The 23,792-nt window shown below is 40.1% G+C and overlaps 1 protein-coding gene across 1 annotated transcript; it reads right to left on the bottom strand.

The window, feature by feature from the left end:
• Window positions 1–11,102: 11,102 nt before the first annotated feature.
• mettl1 (methyltransferase like 1) lies at window positions 11,103–23,749 on the bottom strand. Its single transcript, XM_037785586.1, has 6 exons — window positions 23,510–23,749; window positions 21,586–21,716; window positions 21,292–21,476; window positions 16,047–16,160; window positions 13,490–13,591; window positions 11,103–11,882 (listed from the first exon to the last, which is right to left on the bottom strand). The coding sequence occupies exons 1-6, from the start codon at window positions 23,587–23,589 to the stop codon at window positions 11,766–11,768; spliced, it is 729 nt and encodes a 242-aa protein (XP_037641514.1). The 5' UTR covers window positions 23,590–23,749; the 3' UTR covers window positions 11,103–11,765.
• Window positions 23,750–23,792: the final 43 nt, after the last annotated feature.

Here is a 23,792-nt window from a genome sequence, read left to right as displayed (position 1 = left end):
CCTCGAACCTGCACCGTTTCTTTAATCTGGACCAATCAATGGGTGTCAATGCAGCGCAGGTCCCGCCCCCCAACACCCCCCCTGCTGCCCCCCCAGTGGATGAGACAGTGAATGAAGGTGTGTCCAATCAGAGAGCTGAGCTCAGACCAGCCCAGACACAGCACACGTGGAGGCCCTGGATAAATAATACATTACTTCTCCTCTGTTGGCCTACTGTTGAAGCTTATCTCACCCCCACCTCCTCCACCATCACCCTCCACCTCCACCATCACCCTGCAGCACTTTGCTCTCTGACACTCCTGCAGACAGACAGACATGCTTCCAGTGATCACGCACCACCGTGTGGAAATGAGGTCTTGTGTGCTTAATAGAAACACTGTTACCCCTCAAGGCCAATTATTATAGATCCAATTGATTTAGGCTGGGCCACAAGCTCCAAGCAGAAAGTACAGAAATCAATAACCAAACAAAGTGCCCTAATTTGGCTGCAGGGCGTCTTATAAATAAGAAGGGGGCCTGTTGAGGGCCCGCAGTGACAAAGACATGGGAACATTCTAGCTTAACGTGGGGTAATAAGCAGGGACAGACTGTGTCTTTTTAAGACCTGGGGAGGCAGGGGGGGTTGTTTGTTTACCCAACTATGACCAATTCTTTTGCTGACACGGAGGGTTTCCTAGCAAATCCTGACCTGAATTCATTTGAACTGGAATTGGTCCATTCTGAGTGTGTGCGTGTGTGTGTGTGTGTGTGTGTGTGTGTGTGTGTGTGTGTGTGGACTGTGAAGTAACGAGGCATACCCAGAATCTGCTCTGACACTTGCTCTGGTAGTTGGTATATGCCCTAACTAGAATTCTTGGATCACCCAGTTTCACAGAAACACAGAAGAGGAATTGATTGGCAATCTCAGCGGGACGAGTCAGCGAGTCACATCCATCGCAGCATAGAATTTACACTTGACTGGCTTTCTTATCCATCGTGGTTGCGTTTTTCTTTTGCATCATCTTGTCTTCCAAGAGGGTCCTGACAAGTCATTACATCTTACCAGCTACTGCTACTGACAAAATACATATAGGCCTATATAGTTAACATGACAAAAAAGTAAAAATGACAAAACATGACAAAATCATAGACATTGATTGATATTTCTTAAAGTTAATACCAGAAACAAGTGCAACTTCAATAAGGCTAAAAAAGAGAGAGGTTATGGATTTAATGTTTTACAGTAAGTTATACCAAGCAAAGGGAGCCTTGGATGAAAATGCCTTATTTATAATGAATTTCTGCAGAGACTGAGCGAAGAGACGAAGCTGATCAGTGTCTTAACAAATACATTGAGGTATAAAAACAACATCAAATAGACTCGGGTAATTCAAAATAATGCAATGACCAAAAAGAGATGCAAAACAACCGAAAGGAGACATAAAACAACCACAAAGAGACACAAAACAACCAAAAAGAGACACAAAAGAACTACAAAGAGACATAAAACAACCACAAAGAGACACAAAACAACCAAGAAGAGACCAATATGAACCAATGACATTTTCTTCTGGCATTTAGAACCTCATATATATCACCTTGAAGGGTATGAAATGGTTATCTCAAAATACATACATACATATAATCTATTGTAAATAACATTTAAAGGTCAAATATGGGACTCAGTATTATCACACACACACACACACTGGCATAATTCCAAACAGGTAGCAACAACTGGGTGACATGTTTTTCCTGATAGTAACAGAAAAATAATGTCTAGTCAGCCCGTTCTCATTCCCAGGGTGTCAAATACCGACGCTTTGTCACGGCCGTCAGCGTTCGATACCGCTGCACAAGGGACCCTGTAGTGCCGGTATGAGACGCACCGGGCTTTCCATTAATGTAAACCCATCCGCGTCAATATGAAACTATCGGGGAAAGTGCTGCGGTGACGTAGTTTAAAGAACGAAAAGACACAGGAGGTGGACAAACTCATCCAGGAGACCGCTGTATCAACTTCACAATCAGTGTCATTGTCACTGTACAAACCTAGTATAGTTTTAAACCTAACTAAGTGGTTTTGTTGCCTAAACCTAAGCAATTGTTTTTGTTTAAATCCCAATATTAAGCATGTGTTTACTGTGAAAGAAAAGTGACGCTGAGGGGTCTGACAAACGTCAGTATGTGACGAGTTGGGATGAGAATGTGTTGGCACAGACCTTGATTTTTTTAATACAACAGCATCAATGTGAGGCTCAGAATCAATAATAATACAGAGGTATTTACAGGATTAATTTATAGTAATATAGACCCCTCACTGCATGTAATTGAAACTTTGTAGTGCCAAGAAGTAACCAAAAACATTCTTGTGTGTAATCCCTCTGAATATATGTTTAATATATATATATATATATATATATCATTCTTTAAGAGATCGATCACCCCAATACCAGGCTTTAACCATTTTAAATCACAAGTTATGACCACAATAACGTATGGCAGAAATAGCACTTCTAACAACACCGCAGCCAAATCCTATAAGTGGACATATATAAATGATTGCAGCTCGGAGGAGAAAGAAATATTGTCTGGCGCCTGAAAATGAGCGTTGTTAAAATGACATATGAATGTTTTTTACATATAATTATGTACAGTATCCAGCAGATTTACTGCAGGCCTGCTGCCCTGTAATGCTGTGACTTATAGTCATGAACATACAGCGCGGGGTTTTGCTAAGTGAAACAGCGATTAAGAGAAATTTATTCCACACCGCAACATCACATGTCTGGTCAGCCTGATGCTGGGGGACGTATGACGTGATACATGACATTTTGATTTTTAGGTGTTAAGGGTGATCTGGTGCAGAACACATGGACTCTGTGTTTTGGGGTGTTTGTTTTGTGGGCCAATCTCATGTGTTGGCATTCAACAGAAGGTCAACTGTGGATGATTTATTTGGCTGGAGGAGGATTCAACCATGAGCATGACCCACTGGGATGTGATGACATCTAATACATCTAACTGAAAGTAAAAAATGTCATGAACTAATTTTGGTCTAATGAATGGAAATGATGGGAAAATGAAGAACCCAGTGGAGTGCTTCTGGGCTGGTTTAGTAGAGATTTACCCAGACAGTTTAAATAATGTCATTATTTATCAGCAGGCATTCTTATCATACCCCATATAGGAAAAACAAGCAACTTCAAGGATATATTTAAAGACACAGAGGTCAAGCAGGAGCAAAAAAAATGAATGTGACAAAAGCGGGAATTAGATAAATAGCAGCAGGAAGACGGCGAGATAAAAAAAAGTCAGATTAGGTTGCACAATGATGAAGATGTACGCTAAAGTTGACAAAATCGATGGAAACTCTTGACAACAGCTCTAGCCGTATTGGATGAGGCCTCCGGGGAAAATATCAGAAGACCGTTTTTAAGCATTGTAGCAATCCCCACATGTCTGACCTCACTATTTACAGTACATGACCTGAGCATGTGAATCAGATCTCTGTTTCAGACGCCACCAAACAAAAAATTATGCTGAGTTATGAAGGTGAAAAGTGCAACGCGTTCACGTGACTTCCTGAGTGGAAGATTCACACCGTTATCTTTAAGGATGGGAGATAAAAAATGACCTCTGAAATTTACATAATACACATAAACAACTTTTAAACAAGGTCAACAGTATCTTGATGAGTCTGGGGTCTTATGCAACTCACTGCAAACAAACCAAACCAAAGATTTGTTGTTGTAATGCTGATAAGACATTTTCTTCACATCTGGCTGTTCAGGACTGCGTGCATAAAATAATGCATTTCCCTCATTTTGTTCTTGGTTTTTTCTAAAGAAGATATACATATCTTCACTTCACTTTGCTCTGGCTCACGGTGGCTCAGACGCTCATTTTCAGTTTCTCATTCAGCAGTCTGCTAATTTAAGACCACACAAGAAGCTGACACAAATTAAACCCGCCCCAAAAACCAGACATTCTTAATTAATCTGGCCTTGGCTGAATAATGGGGGATTAATATTGATTATGAAAAAACATAATAAGAAATCCTGTGAAAGAAAGGCTTCTTTGTGCTGTCGTGCGGTGAGAACTGATGTGGCCCAGTTGTTGATCATGCTATAGCGCGCAGCGGGGATCGCCTGAGAGGTATTTAGTTCCCCATACTGTATTGGCCCGGTGCCCAGGAGGGAGGCTGCTGCACTCCGAGATTAGTGTGTTAAAGTTCATGTCTGCAGTCGGCCTGTCTGGGTGGTATCAGATCTCTGTACACACACCACACACACACACACACACACACACACACACACAGTAGGCTATAGTGTATATGTGTGCCCAGAGGTGCAGACGAACATATATATATATCCAGAAAGTCTAATGTCTGGTGCATACCGTCACAGTCCTATCAGATAAGTAGCCTGGCATCGATAAGATTTCACAGACCGGAGGAAAACAACCAATCAGAGCCGAGCTGGAGTCTGCCGTCATCTTGTAGTGTACTGTTTAGCTGTAAAATGAGAAAATTTGTCATGCCATGTTGAGATCAGTTGAGGATATAACAAGCACCGCCCACCAGCCCGAGCACTCTTTCTCAGAATATTAATTAATATTTGATCAGCGCTGCCTAGTTTGACCGTTTGATCGGAGTTCACAAGTGATTGACAGCTGCTTCCGTTGAATGAACAGCCAATAGGAACGCTCTCTCTCTCTGAAATGACCTGTGATTGGTCAAAGTCTCCCGTCACGGACTAGGTCTTTTAAAGCCTGAAAACAGAGCCATGATGAGAAGTCTAGTTATCTCTCAGAACACTTGAATTACAATATGCTGAAAGGTTATTATTGATTTTTTGCCCACTCATGCCAAAAACATTCTGCCTACTGCAGGTTTAACTGCAACTTGCTTAAAATAATAATAATCTTTTTTTTTTTTCCTTCAGATTACATTAATTACATAACTAATAATGTTTTGGGAAGAAATATGTGAACATTTTGCTATGATGGTTGTTTCTAAGAGTAGTTTATTCTTTAGTCGGTAGTCTTTGTACGTTAAACAGGTTGGTAGGATGAGGGTTAGACGTGTTCAGACACAAAGAGTTATCTGTATGGCAATAAGCGGAGGTGTGCACAGAGTTACTAACAACATTACCGAAATGCCCAACAGCTGCTTGTGAGCACACAGGATGTGAGGATGTGGTAATGAAGAATAAAAATAGAGCCATAAAATGACTGAATAATGATTTTTATCACCATACGTACATGCGGTAATTGATTAAGATTGTGCAAGTTTTCAAAAAAAAATACTTTCATGTCATGAATATAAAATAGGTGTTTAAGATGTGGTGAGGGACATCTGCTCGATTGAGAATACATCTGGACACAAGATGTGCTCCGTCTTTTTCATTCTGGCTGTACATGATGAATGTCCACCACAGTGACAGCGTACATGTGACAGCTGTCTTTGTTGGTGGGATGTATGTAGCAGACCGACTGTATATAATGAGGGATTTCACAGAAAATGTTGGTGATTTTTCACTTCAACATGCAGTCAGTTAACACGGCCTGCTTGTTTTCACAAAGAGACAGCACTCCGGGCAGAAAAACAACAACCATGTGATCGAGGGTGAATCAGCCTTTTGTAGAAGTTTGATGATATCCAAAACATCACATCACATCTGATTGATGAAGCTTTACATAAGAAAAATGGTTTTGTGACGTGCTGCCATCCAGTAATTTAGAGATATTGAACGATTACATTCTGATTGTATGTCTTGTTTACATTTTGCAGATGTACTCCTGCTAGTACATATAGAACTAGTTGACCTTAATACTGTTATAAAACCCTGATTACATTCTCCGTCTCCACTGTTTTTTCTTCGTCATACTTCCCTCTTTTGGATTTGTTTCCTCTGAAGCGTGCTTTTACTCTGGGGTCTTATTTGGTATGTTTAACAGCAGCCGCATCTCTGTATATTTTAATCAGCAGCATATAAAACAAGTAGATACACATCTTCTTGTTACGTTGTTTAAAAGATTAATGCATATTGCATCTGCAGATGCATATTAGATTACATTTAAGTCGATTTTCAAAGCAGTTCCAAGTCCTTTTTGTTGTACTTTGTTGTTTGCCAGTATGCTTAACCTAGAGCTATCATACAGCAGTGTAGACATGGCTGATGACCACTAGGCACTGAGTCATATTTTGGTCATCTCATGCCACCTGCGTTAAATAATGAAGCAGTCATGATGTTATGAGCAGCAGGTGTAAACAGTTAGAGAGCTGCAGCTGCTCAAAACTTCAAAATAATTACTGGTGTCCATCGGCAGCAAAGCCTCACTGATCACATATCCTCACATTTATCACTTACATGTGGTGGAGGGACACAACTTGTAATAAAGATATATTATTTCGGTACCCTACTGAGAAAAAGATTTTGAATGATTTTCTGAGAAGGTGGTGTTTTCAGAAAGACTCTTTTTTAGTTTTGGTGTCAAGATTTCAACAGGATTTGCTTCACTAAACTGATTCTTGAGATATGAAACTTGGCTTAGGCTGTTTTTATCCTGTTTTTTAATTTGAGTTTGAATAATAACTGACTAAAGTAGAAAAGTAATTTCAGTCGGTGGGGAAGCTTTTGATAATGTTTTTGGGCCAAACTATTGAAGGACATTGAAGGATAGCAGGCTCAACCACAACGGGATATTTTTATGCAGTATGGGGAAATATGACAATTGTAAGATGTTGGAGAGAAGAGAAGAGGACTTTTTGTTTTTTGTTGAGTTGAAGGGCCTGAAAAGATAAGGTCATGGGTCAGTAGAAGTTTCTCATTAATCCAGACCTGAGAATCCCAAGTGAGGAAGAATTTGCTGCTGCAAACCTGCAAGAGGGCAGATTGGCTGTGATGTGGGGGTGCAGATTCTTACCACAGTTATTAAAGCTCTGGGAAGAGACGAGTCAGGTTTTTCTGTGGAAGTACAGCAGCTCAGTTGGGTTTAGGCCGAGCTTGAGGTTGCGGGCAGACATCCAGTTGGAGATGCCAACCAGAGATGCATGCCTCAACCTGAGTATCAGGAAGGAAAAGAGAGGCAGGGTTGAGTGCCAGGGAGTTGGCAACATGTAGGAAATGATGTGATTAGAAAGCAGATCAGGTCAGATACGTTCTTTATGATAAATGATGAGTTCAGTTGGACATTTAGGATGGAAGCACAAATCCAGAGATCCTCCTGGCGGCTTGTGTGTTGGAGTCTGGTGGTTGACAGAAAAAATGTAGGTAAATGAAGCAGTTTAAAGGTTCAACATGCAGCATAACTCATGTATTTGCTTTCTTGTGGAGAGTTAGATGAGAAGATTGATTTGACTCCCGACTATGTCAACAAAGCACTGAGAAGCTTGGATTACAACACACACACACACACACACACGGAAAGTGACTTCATTCTCTGCTCAGGTAGACTTTACTCCTCCATATCTTTACATAGCAAATAATTGTTTGCTGCTATATTAATGCTCTGAATGTGAAATAGAGAACATTTAACTATGTGTGCTGACAGGATCAAGAGCAGCTTGAAGCCAAATCATTTGCACTTGGTTCACAATGATGACACTGACGGAGGAGACAATGATATCAGTGTCTAAAGTTTTAACACATCCTTGTGTGTAATGCTTATGTAATGGTGGACAGCTGCTTCAGTAAACATGGTCAGAGGGGGATTAACCTTTGGCCTCTAAAACATTCAGAATGAAGCAACAGCCACATTGTTTTACTAGAATCACAATCAGAATCCAGTTTATTGCCAAGTAGGTCTTCACAAACAAGGAATTTACCTTGGTGTATTGGTGCATAGACAAGAAATATAAATATAGAATAGAAAAATTATGATAAAAATATTTAAAAATATGTAAAATGCAACTGTTGAAAAAGGAAAGAGCTGGGCAGGAATGTGCATAACTATATTCTTGCAGTTGTGCAAAGGTTCTCCTAAGATCCACAACCATCTCCACTGTCTAAAGATCTCCCACCTGTAGGTGGACTCATCCACAGCAGAGGTGAGTCCAATGAGGGTGGGGACGTCAATGAACTTCAGGAGCTTGACGAACTGGTGACTAGAGGTGAAGATGTTGGTGTACAGGGAGAAAAGCAGAGGGGAAAGGACGCAGCCTTGAGGGGAATCGGTGCTGATGGTCAGAGACGTTTTTCCCAAGCTTCACATGCTGCTTCCTGTCAGACAGGAAGTCTGTGATCCACCTGCAGGTGGAGTCAGACATGTGCAACTGGGAGGCAGCGCTAAAGACCATAAACAGGATCCTGGCGTAGGTTCCTGAGGAGTCCAGGTCCTGGAGGATGAGATGGAGTTGACTGCGTTGTCTACAGACCTGTTGGCTCTGTGGGAAAACTGCAGGGGTCCAGGAAAGGACGCTCAAAAGACTTCATAACCTCAGAGGTCAGGGCGACGGGTCTGTAGCCGTTAAGTCCTGTGATCCTTGTTTTTCTGGGGATGGGGATGATGGTGGAGATATTTCAGCAGGCTACGTGGCATGTCTCTAGTGTTGCCAAATGCTAATCATTAAGTTTGTCTTTCTTTGATTCCCCCGCAGCGCCTTTAATAACACTCATGTCTGATGACCTGATGCTACTAAAATGTTAATTGATGTACTTTGTTGCCACATGGCAATAATAAGCGATAACAGAGCGGCGGCTGCTCGTGAACATCACAGATTTGATGCACTGGTTAACATTTTAACACCATAAAAAGTTCTGTGAATACTTCCTGTATTGGCTCATGGTTTTGGGCGGAGGAATGGCCAAACTATTGAAGGACAGGTAGCCATGCAGTCTGGGAGAATAGGACAATTGGGAGAAGTTGGAAACAAAGAGAACAAAGGGCCTGAAAAGATTAGGTTGGAAACCTGGGTCAGTAGAAGTTTATTAGTCCAGACCTATGAATCCCACAGAAATAAGTACATTTTGTACTGTGTACTCCAGAATATTGAGAGACGGGGAAATGAAACATACTATGAGTCTGCTGCATATTCAACATAGACTGTATAAGTGGACGTTGTCACCGTGACGTCACCCATTGGTTTGTGGACTGCCGTTTTGAAGCCTCGAGTTCGGCATTTTGGCCGTCACCATCTTGGTTCTTTGCAACCAGAAATGACACAAGAGGTTGGAGGTAAGCACAACCAAACGCTGAATAAGACATTTTTAGGCAACCAAAAAAGTTATAATTAACTTTCATGAACTGAAAACACACTGTGAAAGGGTTAAAGTTGTAAGACAAAAACACGGACAACTCCCAGACCAGACAACGCCGTGGTAACGACCTGTCAATCACAAGGTAGCCACGCCCTAAAGCATACCCTGCTTTATGGTCTATTTGACTCTAAATGGGACCATAATTTACTAAATGAACATCATGCTGTATTGAAGAAGACTTGAAACTAGCAATTGAGACCATAAACTCATGTTTACTGAGGAAATAAATCAAGTGAGAAGTAGGCTCATTTCCCTAAAGGCCTTGGCTTCACTTTTCAGACCCGAAGGTTGCCTACTGATATTCACAGATGCTGTTTCAAGATCAGTTTTCTCTGAATACCAGAAGCAATCTATATTATATTAATTAATTATTAATATCTATATTCTTATCAGTGTGCTGCAGAAGTTGAATAAAATTAATAAAAAACATGGATGTTGATTTGGTACGCTGAATGTTTTAGCAAAATGTACTGTCAAATATGGCTGACTAATGCCAGAATGCCAATAACCCAAACAGAGGATACAAGTAAAGCGTTTTCTAATAATATAAACATAATAAGTTTATAATAAGAGTGCTTCAATTGCTCTCTGTGATTATCTAAAGTTTTGCGGTGTCTGGGTTTCCATCAGAGGCATGTGCTGTCCTGTTCTTACCCATCACCCCCTGCAGCAGCTAAAGGGCTTCAAACCTGCACCGTCCCGTCTCCAAACTCCTGACAGACAAGAACACCAACCTTTAATACACAGCTAAAATCATAAAATGAGCACAGAAAACCACCGTTTTTGTTACAGACTACTTTGATTTGGACTTCACACAGATCCTCAGCAGACACGTCTAGTAGATGAAGATAATTTAGGGTTTGTTTTGGATAACATACGACATGTAGGAGCAACACCCGTTGTGGTCAATTTGTGGTTTTAGATAAGTGGATTAAATTATAATAGAGAGAACTTCTGGTAAATCAATCAAACATATAAGTATTAATTAGACAAGATCTTTCAACAGCCTCGTCAAAAAAGCAGAAGAGATGTTAAACATAACTGTGTCACAGTCATCACTATAATGTGAACCAGACAATGACCCATAGCAAACAAGCAGGATGTAGCTTGTTGGCAAACGTCTCGGTCTAATCCTTTTCAGATTCAGCCGCCAATGCTGTGAAACCAACAAAGTTATATCATCAGATTGAATATTTTGTTAATTCAAACAGTTTTAAGCAGTAAAACCCAAAGTCCTCTTCAAAACTAAAGCAGGAATGCTCTTTTTCCCTTGGAGGGCCAAAACTGGAACTTTATGGTGGGCCACGGGCCCAAAGCATACACCTACAGTGTGGTTAAGGTGCAAAATGGGACTAGGATCTTTTAGCTTTTACAAAGTTAACCCCTTAAAACCCACCTGTTGAATACAAATCAGGCTCATTTCCAGTCCCACCCAATTTATTTAATTCCATTTTAAGGACCCCAGTATGCAGAAATATTCAAATACACCATTTTAGAATAGGCAAACATAACACATTTATACTGCATTAAAAAAGCTGCATGTTCTTGCCCCAAACTGCATGTGATTATCATAAAGTTGGCATGTCTGTAAAGGGGAGACTCGTTGGTACCCATAGAACCCATTTTCATTCACATATCTTGAGGTCAGAGGTCAAGGGACCCCTTGGAAATGACAGTTTTTCCCATCGCCAAAACCTTTGGAGCGTTATTTAGCCTCCTTCCCGACAACTAGACCTGGTTGGTACCAATGGAGTCATTAGGTTTTTTTCTAGTTTCATATGATACCAGTATCTTCATTCTAGCTTTAAAACAGCCTGCTACAGCCATGAAAGACAGTAAAGTTGGTCGGATTGCCGGCAATCCCGCAGGTCTTTTAATTAAAAAAGCAATTGCTAGAAACATCTGGCGGGCCAAAACGAACCGTATGGTGGGACAACTTTGGCCCGTGGGCGCCACATTGGGCAGTCCTGGACTAAAGTCAGAGCTGTTCCTTTTAGTTCTTTTTTGTGAGAAAGGCCCCAAACAACTGTGATGGAAAACACAACGTGTAGTCTTTCCATTTTCGGTCCACCTGTTGCTGCTCTCTTCACCACTGATCACTTCTACAATGATCCAAACCCAACACTGTTTTTTTAGTTTTACTAAAAGAATTTACAGTTTTACAGGAAATACAAAACAGCACTTTGGAGTTTGGCAAAATAAACTGAAGTGAATATTTAAAAAATGATTTAAAAAAAGCAAAACAAAACACTTCACAAGTCTAGCCTGAATAGAGATGCTTTTATGATTTACTTGTGCTGTCTTGTGTGAGCTGAGGAATGAAATACTTAAATTATGTGAATAAAAAACTCAAACACAAACCCTCTGTTGGGTAATGGTGTAAATGTTTGTCCATCAATATCACTGTTCACTGCTGGGGATCAAGCCACGGCCTCCAGATCCACAGAGCAGCGTTATCCTCCATGAATAAATGACTGCATAAGACCATTATTTCAGTTCATTGCATGTCCAAACTGTTCGGTCTTAGTTTGAATCCTCAACCCTCCGGAAAACTGCGAGGAAATTCTTCCCTCCGTTTCTCTGCACTTTCTTCCCTTCCTCCGTACAGGTCCCCAAACGACTTATGATGACATCACCAACCTGTCAAAAGAAGAGTGATCACATTAAAAGGATGCGATGGCAGAAGAACTCACCTCAACTAATTTATTTTATTTAATTTGTGGCAGAGCTTTTTCACATTAGTCATGATTCCATTCAATTGTCAAGCAAACTTTTGAAATATTGCAAAAAAAGAAATGTGAATTTGGCGCGTTCCCATCAACTGGTTTGGAGCGAATAAACTCTGCTATAGCGTAGTTTGGTCAGAAGTTGGCGCTATAGGCTACACATGACTGTAATACGCCAGTTAACGGGGTAGAAGAAGTAGAGATACAGTAGAGCCAAGTTGCCTTGGCCATCTACCCCATGCACGAGAGAAAAATGGAGCAAAATCTTCAGGAATTTGTTTCAATTGGGCAAGTTTTAATTGTTCTTTCGTAAAAAGTGACTAAATTTAAAGCTTCAGTAGGCAGAATATTTTCGGCATTTTTGGGCAAAAACTCCATAATAACCTTTCAGCACATTGTAATTCAAGTGTTCTGAGAGAAAACTAGACTTCTGCACCTCCACATGGCTCTGTTTTCAGGCTTTAGAAAATCTAGCCCGTGACGGGAGACTTTGACCAATCACAGGTCATTTCAGAGAGAGAGAGCGTTCTTATTGAGCAATCCTATTGGCTGTGCTCCGGTGCTTGGTATTACTTCAGCAGATTTCGATATGGCTGCCAGGTCACAAACTTTCTCATTTTACAGCTAAACAGTTCACTACAAGATGATTCTGAAAACATTTGAGGCGAGAAGTAGGCATTACAGTAACAGAATATTGATTCATATTTGATCAGCGCTGCCTAGTTTGACCGTTTGATCGGAGTTTGCGAGTGATTGACAGCTGCTCAGAGACGGCAGGCTCCAGCTCGGCTCTGACTGGTTGTTTTCCTCTGGTCTGTGTAATCCTGCAGATGCCATTAGGAGCACCGGAGCACACAGAGGCACATGATTGTTTTTCAGATTACCTGTCTCATGTACTACTGTCACGATAATCATATTTGCTCCATTTATACCCACTGCAGGTTTGTTTTACCACCATTCTCGCTCTTATTCTGTCATTATACGAATAAAAACATTACATGACTAACTTTTTAAAGGAATAGTACAACATTTTGGGAAATACACTTATTTTTTTTACTTGCTAAATGTTTGAAAAGAAGATTGCTTTCATGTCTGTACAGAGAGAGAGTGGTATCAATCTTCTCCTCTAACTCTTAACAGAGCAAATAAACACATTTCAAACTTTTCCTCTATACACGGTTTGTTTGTTTGTTTGTTTGTTTGTTTGTGTCTGCTTTAACAAATACGTAACACAACACTAACTCATTTCTGCCATTTATCTGGTGTGACTTCAAGGTTAACAATGGAGGTTTTTCTGTTCTTCCCATTTTACTGACATGGTGTAAATGAAGCATAAGCCAGGCCAATCAGCTGATGGCTGTAGTTTAGTTTCATATTTACTATACAGACATGAGAGTGATATCAATTTTCTTATTCAACTAAGAATGTGAAAAAGCGAAAATGCCGAACTATTCCTTCACAGAATTTCAGATCATGAGTTTGACCTCTCTTCTGGGGACGTAAAGCTCCACATCAACGTACCAGTTCTTCGTCGGGGACACGTGTGAACAGTGGATGTTCAGTGAAGTGCTTCACCATCCAGAGGTGCACCTCCTCCACATCTGTAATGGTATACACCAAACCCTGACGTGCCCAGACAAACACAAGGGAGGTTATTAACACAGTTCTGCGAAAAATATGTTAACCAAGCTTCTCAGGTGACTAAACACACATCTATTTATCAAATCACTAATTCAACCCACGGCATTAATCAAAAAAAATAATACATCACTGATTTCATCTGTTTTAATCTTTCCTTTTTAAACATCGTCCAACATTTCAGCATCAGAGTGAAGCGGTTTCGTCACCTCTGGAGAGCAATGGTCCTCGCTGAAAGAGGTAAAAATAACCTACAGACAACACAGAGGTTAATCACCTATGTCACTGCAGTTTACTTTGGACGCTGGACAGATAACATTACTAGAACAGGGATTTCTTAGAAAACTCAGCAATGACACAGATTTCCACACAAAGTGCATGTCGGCAGATTCCGCACATAATATGGGTTTCGTTTCAGAGAAGGAGGAGGAGGAGGAGTATGAGAGGCTGTGTGCCTGCACAGATTCATGTTAACCACACTATTTCAGGTGTACTCTGATTCAAAAGATATTCATTAATGAACAATAGACTTAATTTTTTAATAGAGGTTCATTTTGGTATGAAATTGCCTCTATAAATGAGCATTTTCTTGACAGCCTCCCCACCCACCAACATATGGCTGCATGCCAACGCCTAAGGCCCTTGTAGAGCTTACACACACACACACACACACACACACATATATACACAACACGTGCATGCACGAATGCATCAATGCACACGCGGACACACACGAGGAAAAACGATAAAGGCCAAATTTAGACACAAGCCCTCCATTGTTCCCAGCAACCTCCATCAGCGCTCTGACTCCAGTGTCCCACCGTTGCTCTGACAGCTCTGACAGGCAGGAGTAGGGTGTGTGCAGACGTCAACCAGCTGCAGGCCACACTGGGCGCTCACATTTTATTTCAGTGAATTCATGGATGTCTGCACACTGCAATCAATTGTCGTTCCACTATTACGGACGCCGGTTTTCAGTGCTATTAAGTCTATGACTGAAATCCAATTCTCCTTTGTTGTGATGCGGTGGTGGCAAAAGTCTCAGTTGCAGATATTTGAAAACCTCTGGTAACATATACAAAACTACGGTATCTTAATTAAAGCATAAGGCCGGTGATACTACTTTTTTTATTGACAACAAATCCCACTAAAAGCCCAAAACCAACAATAAAATTGGTCCTACTAACAAATATCATATGCGTAACCAAAGCCTGACACATCTTATTCCTCTGTGCCATTGAGCTCCATTGTTGCCCAAAAATGATTAATAACACACTGGGAGACATGTTCTTTCATTACGATGAACATGGGCAGTGTCGTTTATTTTGAGTCGATCCCACATACACCGGCCTGCTGCCGTAAATACTCACTACGGTACCAAATTATTCATTAGTCCGCGGCTGAAAAGAGTCCCCAACAAAGCTGCTTTTAGGAAATCATTCAACCATTAAAAATGAAACTACATATTTGTAACTCTGTTTTTAATCACTTCCGTCTTCAGTGGGATTCAATGGGCTTGTGGCTGGATGCCGTCAACAATGTAGGGATGTTGGAAAGTACGAAGAGACGGACCCAATGTACTGAGAAATACCACAATGGGTAAGTGTGTTTTTTTTCTGCATTTTGGCTGAACTGATCATTTAAATGACAAGTTTCAACTCAATTTTGTAATTTACTGAGTTTACATCTGTGTAGAGCCGCAACGATTAATCGATTAGTTGTCAACTATTAAATTGATCGCCAACTATTTTACTAATCGGTTTGATTAATTTTTTAAGAAAAAAAAATTATAATTCTCTGATTCCAGCTTATTAAATGTGAATATTTTCTGGTTTCTTTACTCTTCTATGACAGTTAACGGACTATCTTTGAGTTGTGGACAAAACATTTGGGGACGTCATTTGGCTTTGGGAAACACTGATCGTCATTTTTCACCATTTTCTGACATTTTATAAACCAAACAACTAATCGATTAATCGAGAAAATAAACGACAGATTAATCGACAATAAAAATAATTGTTAGTTTCAGCCCTACATCTGTGCATCTTCAACTTTAAAAAAATTGTTCAGAGCACAAACATTGTGAAAAGCACTGAATGACGACGACCTCGGCTGGAACAACGGCTGCAACTTAAAACTACTTTCATTATCAATATATCTTTTATTCAGTATCAGTTTTAGATTAACTGATTAAATAAGAATAGAAAACATTTCTGAAATGTACTCTCTCAGAGATCAAGATAAAATGTCTTGTTTTGTCCAACAAAATAGTCTAAAACCTAAACATATTCAATTTACAGAAGCTGAAACCGGTGAATGTTGTTGTTGGAATTTGTACTTGATAAATAACTTAAAAAATCATCAAAATTATTATATTTCTGTTGATCGACTAATCGTTTCAGCAATAGCTGCAGCAAGTCTTATTTATGTAAATACATACCCCGATTCTCAGCGTGTAGGCGTACTCTGCCAACAATGTTGGACTTATAATCCTCCACTTGTGCTTGGTCTTCTTAAAGTGAGGGTCGGGGAAGAGGAAGAACATCTTGCTGAGCTGAAACACACAAAAAGAGGGTCAGAAACAGTAACGGAAGCACAGAATAAACTAGAGTTACCGCCTCATGGTTGTGTGCCTCCGCCAACCAGTCAAGTTGCAGTTTACATCCATGTCTTTCCATAATGTCATCACTTCATCATTTTATCCTGTTAGACATTTGTGTGAAATTGTCATAATTAGCAAATTAATTCTTCAGTTATGGCCAAAAGCGCGTTTTGTGAGGTCATAGCGACCTTTGACCACCAAAGTCAGTTCATCCTTGAATCCAAGGGGACCTTTGTGCCAAATTTGAAGAAATTCCTTCAAGGTGTTCCTGAGATATCACGTTATGGGACGGACAACCTGAAAACATAAAGCCGGCGTGGAGGCATAAAAAATAAACTGTTCTTTTAAACTGTAGTCATTACTTGATGTATTTCCCACACAAGATAAAAATAGAAGGTTTTATTTTTATCTCTTGAGTGGAAATGATGATTGTCATCACTTAAATGTGCCCTCCATTATATGTTGTGGTTGATTTTTAAACACCGCTTATTGCAAAGCTGGAATTTCCCTCCTTGAATTTATTTCCACCCATAAAGTTCCCCGTCTCTCCGTCTTTGACAAGTGAAGGCTCAATTGATATCAGTCTGGCTGATACATTAAAAACAATTCCAGTAACTTTTTATTAGTTAAAATAAATAATGTCAGGTAGAGACAGAAAGATGTGAGGATAATCACCGGGGACGGCTGCAGCCTCAGGGGCAGCTTCGGTAATGATGGAAGGCGGAAAACCATAACCTATTTTTGGTTACAAAATATACTAAGAAAAAGAAAAAAGGGTATTTTAGGTCTTTAGAATATCCCGTTGAAACACTCAAAACACATCATGCATGTGAAAAGGATTGGGACTAGATTTGGAGCACTAGTCTGGGTGGTCGTCTTTTATTTCACCGACAGTTTTGTTCTTATCACGAGCGACGTAGTCAATTAATACTAAAGCAAGCTGCAGCTGGAAACACGTTGGTCCCAGGTAAATGAATGCGAGTCAAGAGATGAGCACAATGAGTTGAAGGGAGTGCCACTGTCTGCAAAACAAAGCACCTTAATATGGAGCCAACACAAACCTCTCTTTCAGGCAGAGTTCCTCTGAAACATTTCCAAACTCAGCTTGGCAACAGGCCTTAACTCAGGCTGTAGAAATAATAGCCATATTATTTCTAATTACCTGAAATAGCATATTAAAATAATGATAAAAAATGTATTCAATGACCGTGTTTTTAAATGAAACATCTGTATAATTTGTATTTCATAAATGTGTCAGCATTACTCTCCTGTGTTCATTTCTTCGTTTATACTCGCTCAGGACATCTGAGGTGAGGTCTTTCCCCCCGGGTACCTAAATTTACCCTGGTACACTAAGCCCGCTGCATAATCTAATGCGACTTTCAACAAGTCATAGATTACCACAGCTAATTGGAATGGATAAATGCACTGCTCAGCAGCCTTGCGTGTCAGTCAAGGACCCCATTGTTGTGAAATCCTGGATTTAATGAGCAATCCGTATAAATTCATTCAGTCCATATGTTGAACATGAGGAAAGTAATTATTCGTCGGGAGAAACGAGCATATTCTTATTACCTTGGCAGCGCTGGAACAGACTGTCAGCTTTAGTTTGAGGTCGTTAGAGGCCACGGTGGATACGCTGCTACAAAATCGCAGGCCTTTAGTTAGTATATGAGCTCCACTTCAGTCCCAATGAACATCATGTGTGTTATTTCTATTTATTACACGGCTTTGTTGAATACTCGATTCACAGCGTTCTACGGTTTGTTATTTTTGTATAATATGTTGGACTCCGGCGGACTGTTTTTGTGTCAAATTATTGATTTCTTAAGTAAGTAGCAGTGTAATAAGCAGGGTAATTTACATCTAGCGGGTCATTGTTGTGAAATAACCCCCTTCATGACAATGTTTTGCGTCGGGGTGCCGCATCGTCCTGTCGGGGTTTATTTCACATGCTGTACATTATCCCTTACATAAAGCATCAGTCCATCAAGTTTAAAAAAAATGTACCACCAGTTGTATCTAACCAGTAGGGTTGGGCGTTTTGATGAATATATCAGCTGAGTACATTGGCGGTTGTTATTTTTGGCCGGTGTTGGTCATTTTATTTTGTTGATTTAATGATCCGTCTCAGAAGAATGAGAGCAATCAGCCACTACTCTGGCATACAGAGAGACAGCGGGAGAAAACAACGTGCAGAGCCAGCAGATTTTCACATATATCTCTGTGAATTACAGGTTTATTTCGACCAAACCACAGTCGGCGTTTGTTGGAACAGTGGAAAGACTAACCATGACAGGTTTTGGTGAGTTTTATTTTGTTTCTGTCGAGTTCGAATGTGTGGTTCACGATGCCCTGCCGCTTGAAAAGCTGATCTCCCAGCTGAAACTACGGCCATGCAGATATGCTGTGCGTTCCAATACCCATACTATAATATACTATTTAGTATGCCAGAAAAAGATTTAGTATGTCCCGATACATAGTATGTCAAATGCAGTATTCCAAAATTACCGGGATGTCCTACTACATCTAGTTGCATTTTGCATTATGCAAGTCAGCATGCTTTTCCGGCTAGTCAGACCCACAATCCTCTGTCTATGAGTAAGAGGGTCAAAGTTCAAGGCACAAAGTCATGAAGAAGTAGTCTGTCCCAATTGTGTGCATACGTTATGCAACAGTACGTAATTTGTATGGGCAGCTGCAGTATGTATTAAAAGTAAAAAGAAAAAGTGATTTGGAACGCACCCCTTAGTTTGTAGAGATGTGCCAGTATGGCGTTTTTACTATATACCGTGGTCAAACATACTGATGGTAACAATACTGCCAACAATTTCCATTACTGTCATTACCGTGACAAAGCTAGTCGACCTACTGATGTGCTGCTACTTTATGGGTGCTGAGTTGTGATATTCGGCAGCATTTTGCAAGACTGACAGAGTTAAAACTTCCTGCTTCAAGATCACACACATTACATTCTCCCTAAGAGGTCAACTTCAACTCTGCCTGCGGTGTTTGTTAGTGGTGACCCTGCAGTCTATGCCGGTAGCACAGAGATGGTGTGCAGATGGGCGAGTGGTGCTACAATAGCGTGCTGGTAGGAGCCCAACGTTACTGTGCCGCGGTCCATCACAATATGCCCTTTTCACAGCAGCCACTTTGACATGTCATAAACACAGGTGTAATCAATAACATTAATTATGGCTCTGGTGTTGTGCATGCTGGCTCACTGGAATGACTGTGACACACTAAACAGAATGGGGCCATAATTAATGTTATTAATTACAGCTGTTTACCCTGCTATGACATGTGTAAACGGCTGCTGTGAAAAGGGCATATTGTGCTATTACGTTCTGTCTTTTAACTGTTAACACTCAGCAGGTGTCGCTGACTGTAAGTTCTGGCTGATAGACTGGTGGCTTAGATCATAAACTCTGACTGTGACAGAACCAAAACAAATATATATATATATATATATATCTTTCTTACTAAAATTAATTTCATGAATTTAACCTCAGGAAGGTCTGAGGATTGAAACATTGCAAATAAAGTGAACAGTCGTGATCGACAGTGTGCAGGACGTTTTGGTTCAACTTTGTTGTTTGGCACAACGACAACAAAAAGAAATCAGAAGATGAATGAAAGCATGAACGTTTGCATACAAAGAAGACAAGACAAAGACAATATGCTGCATTTAAAGTCATGTTCAGTCTTAAATTTTAAACAACCAACCTGCTTTTGTTTCTGGTGTTCTTAGTGTATTTGTTGGCTGCAATATACAGTTACATTTTTTGGTAATGATAATGTCACTATAATTTAGCACTAATAGTAGTATTTTAGGAAAGTTTGATGTTTATCATGATGATACCGTATAAACTATCCATCACTGGATACATTTACACTGTGCTCAGTTAGTTTCCCTATAGCACTGCCAATAAAGTCAGTTATATAGCTGTGACATCAAATCCAGACCGCGTGCTCAACGTTCACACCGGGACCGCTAAGACGTATTCATTCTGATTGGCCGGATGGTGCAGATTAACTTTTAGTAACCGGATTATATAACCAGACACCTGTAGTGTGACGCAGGTGTTCTTAATGAATGAGCCACTGTTAAACTGCAGGTAAAGACAGCATCTGTGAGGCTAAAGAGCTGGAAGCCAGATGCTGGTGGGAATTTATGTTTCTTTAGTTAATTGAGGGGATTCAAGGTGAATGGAGACTTTAAACGCTGGAGGGTCGAGGCCACTTTGAGTTGGGAAGCAGGACAAAGAAAGGAGGGAAGCCGTTCAATGCGGAAAAGTCTTCTGGCTGCAACAAACAGAACTAATGTGTACAGAAGCACAACATTGTTAAAACTAAATTTACAAACAAATATATTCTAATGACAATGTGTTTGAAATCATGTTTTTTCTTGACAAATCTTCCTTCAGTAAAAAAAATATCAGCTCTGTTAGGATCTCTGTTTTTGTGACTGAATTTGAAGTGACGTTTCTCAACAAGTGAAGCACAGTTTGTGACTTTTATTTTATAATTTTGGAATAAAATTGTAGGAATGTTTGTCAGTCGGATAAAAAATTCTAATAAAAACGTACAGTAACACATCTGTAAAATAAAATCTCATACTTGATGAGCTCTAATACTAGGGCTGCACAATTAATCCAAATTGTATCTAAATTGCAATATGGCCTACTGCAAAAGGAAAATAATGAATGTAAATAAAAATGAAAAATAATAATGTAAAAATGATCATTCCCTCTAATGTCATAAATCATATCGCAATTGCAATATCAGTCAAAATAATCTATTTTTTTTAAAATCGTTCAGCCCTATCTAAAACCAATTCAAACAGAAGGATATGGACAACGAATATCTATATTTTTCTTATTTAATTCCATGATTGAAACTGTATTCATACACAGCTCGGCTGAAAATAACGCTTCTGAATGGGGTTGTTTTATGTCGGAAAGAGCCGTGACTGGCTGTTTTCAGGAGAACAAAACGGCAACCTGTCGGGACCAAAAATTCCTGGATGGAATGTTCATTAGTGAATTAAACATCCCAGCATCTAATCGTCCGAGCCTACCTGTCCTTTAGTGAAGTAGTTGGGGAGGTACTTCATCGCATTGCTGCGAAGGCAGGCGATGTTCTGGTATTTTCCTGTTTCTGAGGCACGCAGGGATCGAATACGATCCTGGACATAATCAGACACTTTCACTCGGATCTCCAGGCCCAGCATGAGCTTGTCTGGGAAAAGTGGAGATAACTCCACTGAGGGTTAAAGACACACAGAGACACGAGAGAAGAGGACATGAGGTCAACACAGAGCAAAACTATGACCTGAGAAAACTGTAAGTGGTCAGATCAGAGATGTAAGTACCTAAAAGCCCCCCGTATCCACAGCCAATGTCTGCAAACTCAACCCGGGGGGTCTCTTTTTTCTCTGAGGGGTTGCCAGGTAAGATGTCTGCATACAGCTGGGACCAGTCCATCTCCTCAGGACACACTGGACTGAGGAGGAAAGAGGAGGTTTTCAATTCAACTATTTGGTAAAGAATAAACATGGAAACACCTGACAGTGTGTTCTGTGGATTATCCAGAGTAACAGGGACAGAAGAGATAGAAGAGATAGAAGAGAAAGAAGAGATAGAAGAGAAAGAAGAGATAGAAGAGATGGTACAGATTACTTTTTAAATATAACTTTTCATTGTTGTAAGCACCTTGAGCCATCAAACTGTACAACACCTCTCTGGGAGGGGGGACAAAGGAGGACAGTCTGCAGGACAGATAATAATGCACTAATGCACACAATGCACTTTCATAGACTAAGCTACTTTTTTAATTCTGCACACCACCACCGCTCTACTCTGCACATTTATAGACTGGTTTTACTGTATTATACCAATAATGAACAGCTTTATTCTGCACTTCAGTCCATTTTTAAAAAACTCTCTACCTCAGTTCTCATCCCACATTATATTACATATGTGTCTTTTCTTAATCCCCTGGTCTCTACTGTATATCTCCTATATTTTATTATCCAGCACTATATCACTTTTTGCACTATATTCATATTTTTTAATAGTCGTGTATCACAGTTGTTACCCTGCACTATATTCAGTTTTAAGTTTTCTTCATCTCCTTGTATTTTTTATATTTGGTATATTTTTTTGTACTTTGCACTACTAACTTCTTTACTGCCTTTTTACTAACATGTTTTGCACTATGGAACTGTGATGCTGGAAACCTGAATGTCCCTCGGGATCAATAAAGTTACTATCTATCTATCTATCCATCCATCTATCCATCTATCTATCTATCTATCCATCCATCTATCCATCCATCTATCCATCTATCTATCTATCTATCCATCCATCTATCCATCTATCTATCTATCTATCTATCTATCTATCCATCCATCTATCCATCTATCTATCTATCTATCCATCCATCTATCCATCTATCTGTATCTCTCTTTATCTCTCTCTCCATCTCCCTCCATCTCTCTATCTCTATCTCTATCTATCATTCTCTCTCTCTCTCCCTCTCCATCTATCTATCTCTCTATCTACTGTATCTATCTATCTATCTCTCTATCTACTGTATCTATCTATCTATCTCTCTATCTCCATCTCTCTATCTCTATCTATCATTCTCTCTCTCTCCATCTCTCCATCTCTCTATCATTCTCTCTCTCTCTCTCTCCATCTATCTATCTATCTATCTATCTATCATTCTCTCTCTCTCTCTCTCCATCTATCTCTCTATCTATCATTCTCTCTCTCTCTCTCTCCATCTCTCTATCTATCTATCATTCTCTCTCTCTCTCTCTATCATTCTCTCTCTCTCTCTCCATCTCTCTATCTATCTATCATTCTCTCTCTCTCTCTCTATCATTCTCTCTCTCTCTCTTCATCTCTCTATCTATCTATCATTCTCTCTCTCTCTCTCTCCATCTATCTATCTATCATTCTCTCTATCTCTCTATCTATTGTATCTCTCTATCTAAACTGTAACATTTATCTCAAATGCAGCTACTAAAAGCTAATCTTTCTGCATGTCTTCATCTCACCAGAGTTAAATGAGCAACTGCTTGACTTTCTTGTCCTCTTCACTGTATAAACAAACCCCCAGCAGAGACTTCATGAGCTCAGTGTGTTGCAGGTGTGAACAGAGTGAACAGAGTGAACAGGTGTGAACAGAGTGAACAGAGTGAACAGGTGTGAACAGAGTGAACAGGTGTGAACAGAGTGAACAGAGTGAACAGAGTTGAGGTAACACATGTTATGATGTGAATCACTCACTAGTTGAAGGTGTGGTAAGCCATGGGGTTAGAGTGAGCTCTCTGTCTGTAGTAACGCTTCTGAGGCATCGACGAACTCATGATGGATTAATATAGAGACGTTCACTTCATAAACGTTCACCCTGTCTCCTGATTATTAAGTAAACTCAGTCGACTGACAGCCACGCTGCTTTCTGGTTAGTTTACAACGGTAATGAGTCGCGGTGTTTTGACGTCATCACCAGGCGTCTCTTCTCAGGGTTGCCAGGTTTGTTATATTTTACACTCTCGAGCTCTCCATCCAT

The sequence above is a fragment of the Sebastes umbrosus genome, chromosome 1 (assembly GCF_015220745.1).
Source record: "Sebastes umbrosus isolate fSebUmb1 chromosome 1, fSebUmb1.pri, whole genome shotgun sequence".
Classification (NCBI taxonomy): domain Eukaryota; kingdom Metazoa; phylum Chordata; class Actinopteri; order Perciformes; family Sebastidae; genus Sebastes; species Sebastes umbrosus.
This window is presented reverse-complemented; position numbering and strand designations above follow the sequence as displayed.

Excerpts from the sequence above, each read along its gene's own strand:
- mettl1 (XM_037785586.1), bottom strand. The coding sequence starts at position 23,589 with ATGAGTTCGTCGATGCCTCAGAAGCGTTACTACAGACAGAGAGCTCAC. Across the intron at positions 21,477-21,585 it reads TGGATACGGGGGGCTTTTAG|TGGAGTTATCTCCACTTTTC; the intron begins GTACTTACATCT and ends TTTAACCCTCAG. Across the intron at positions 16,161-21,291 it reads ACTACTTCACTAAAGGACAG|CTCAGCAAGATGTTCTTCCT; the intron begins GTAGGCTCGGAC and ends TGTGTGTTTCAG.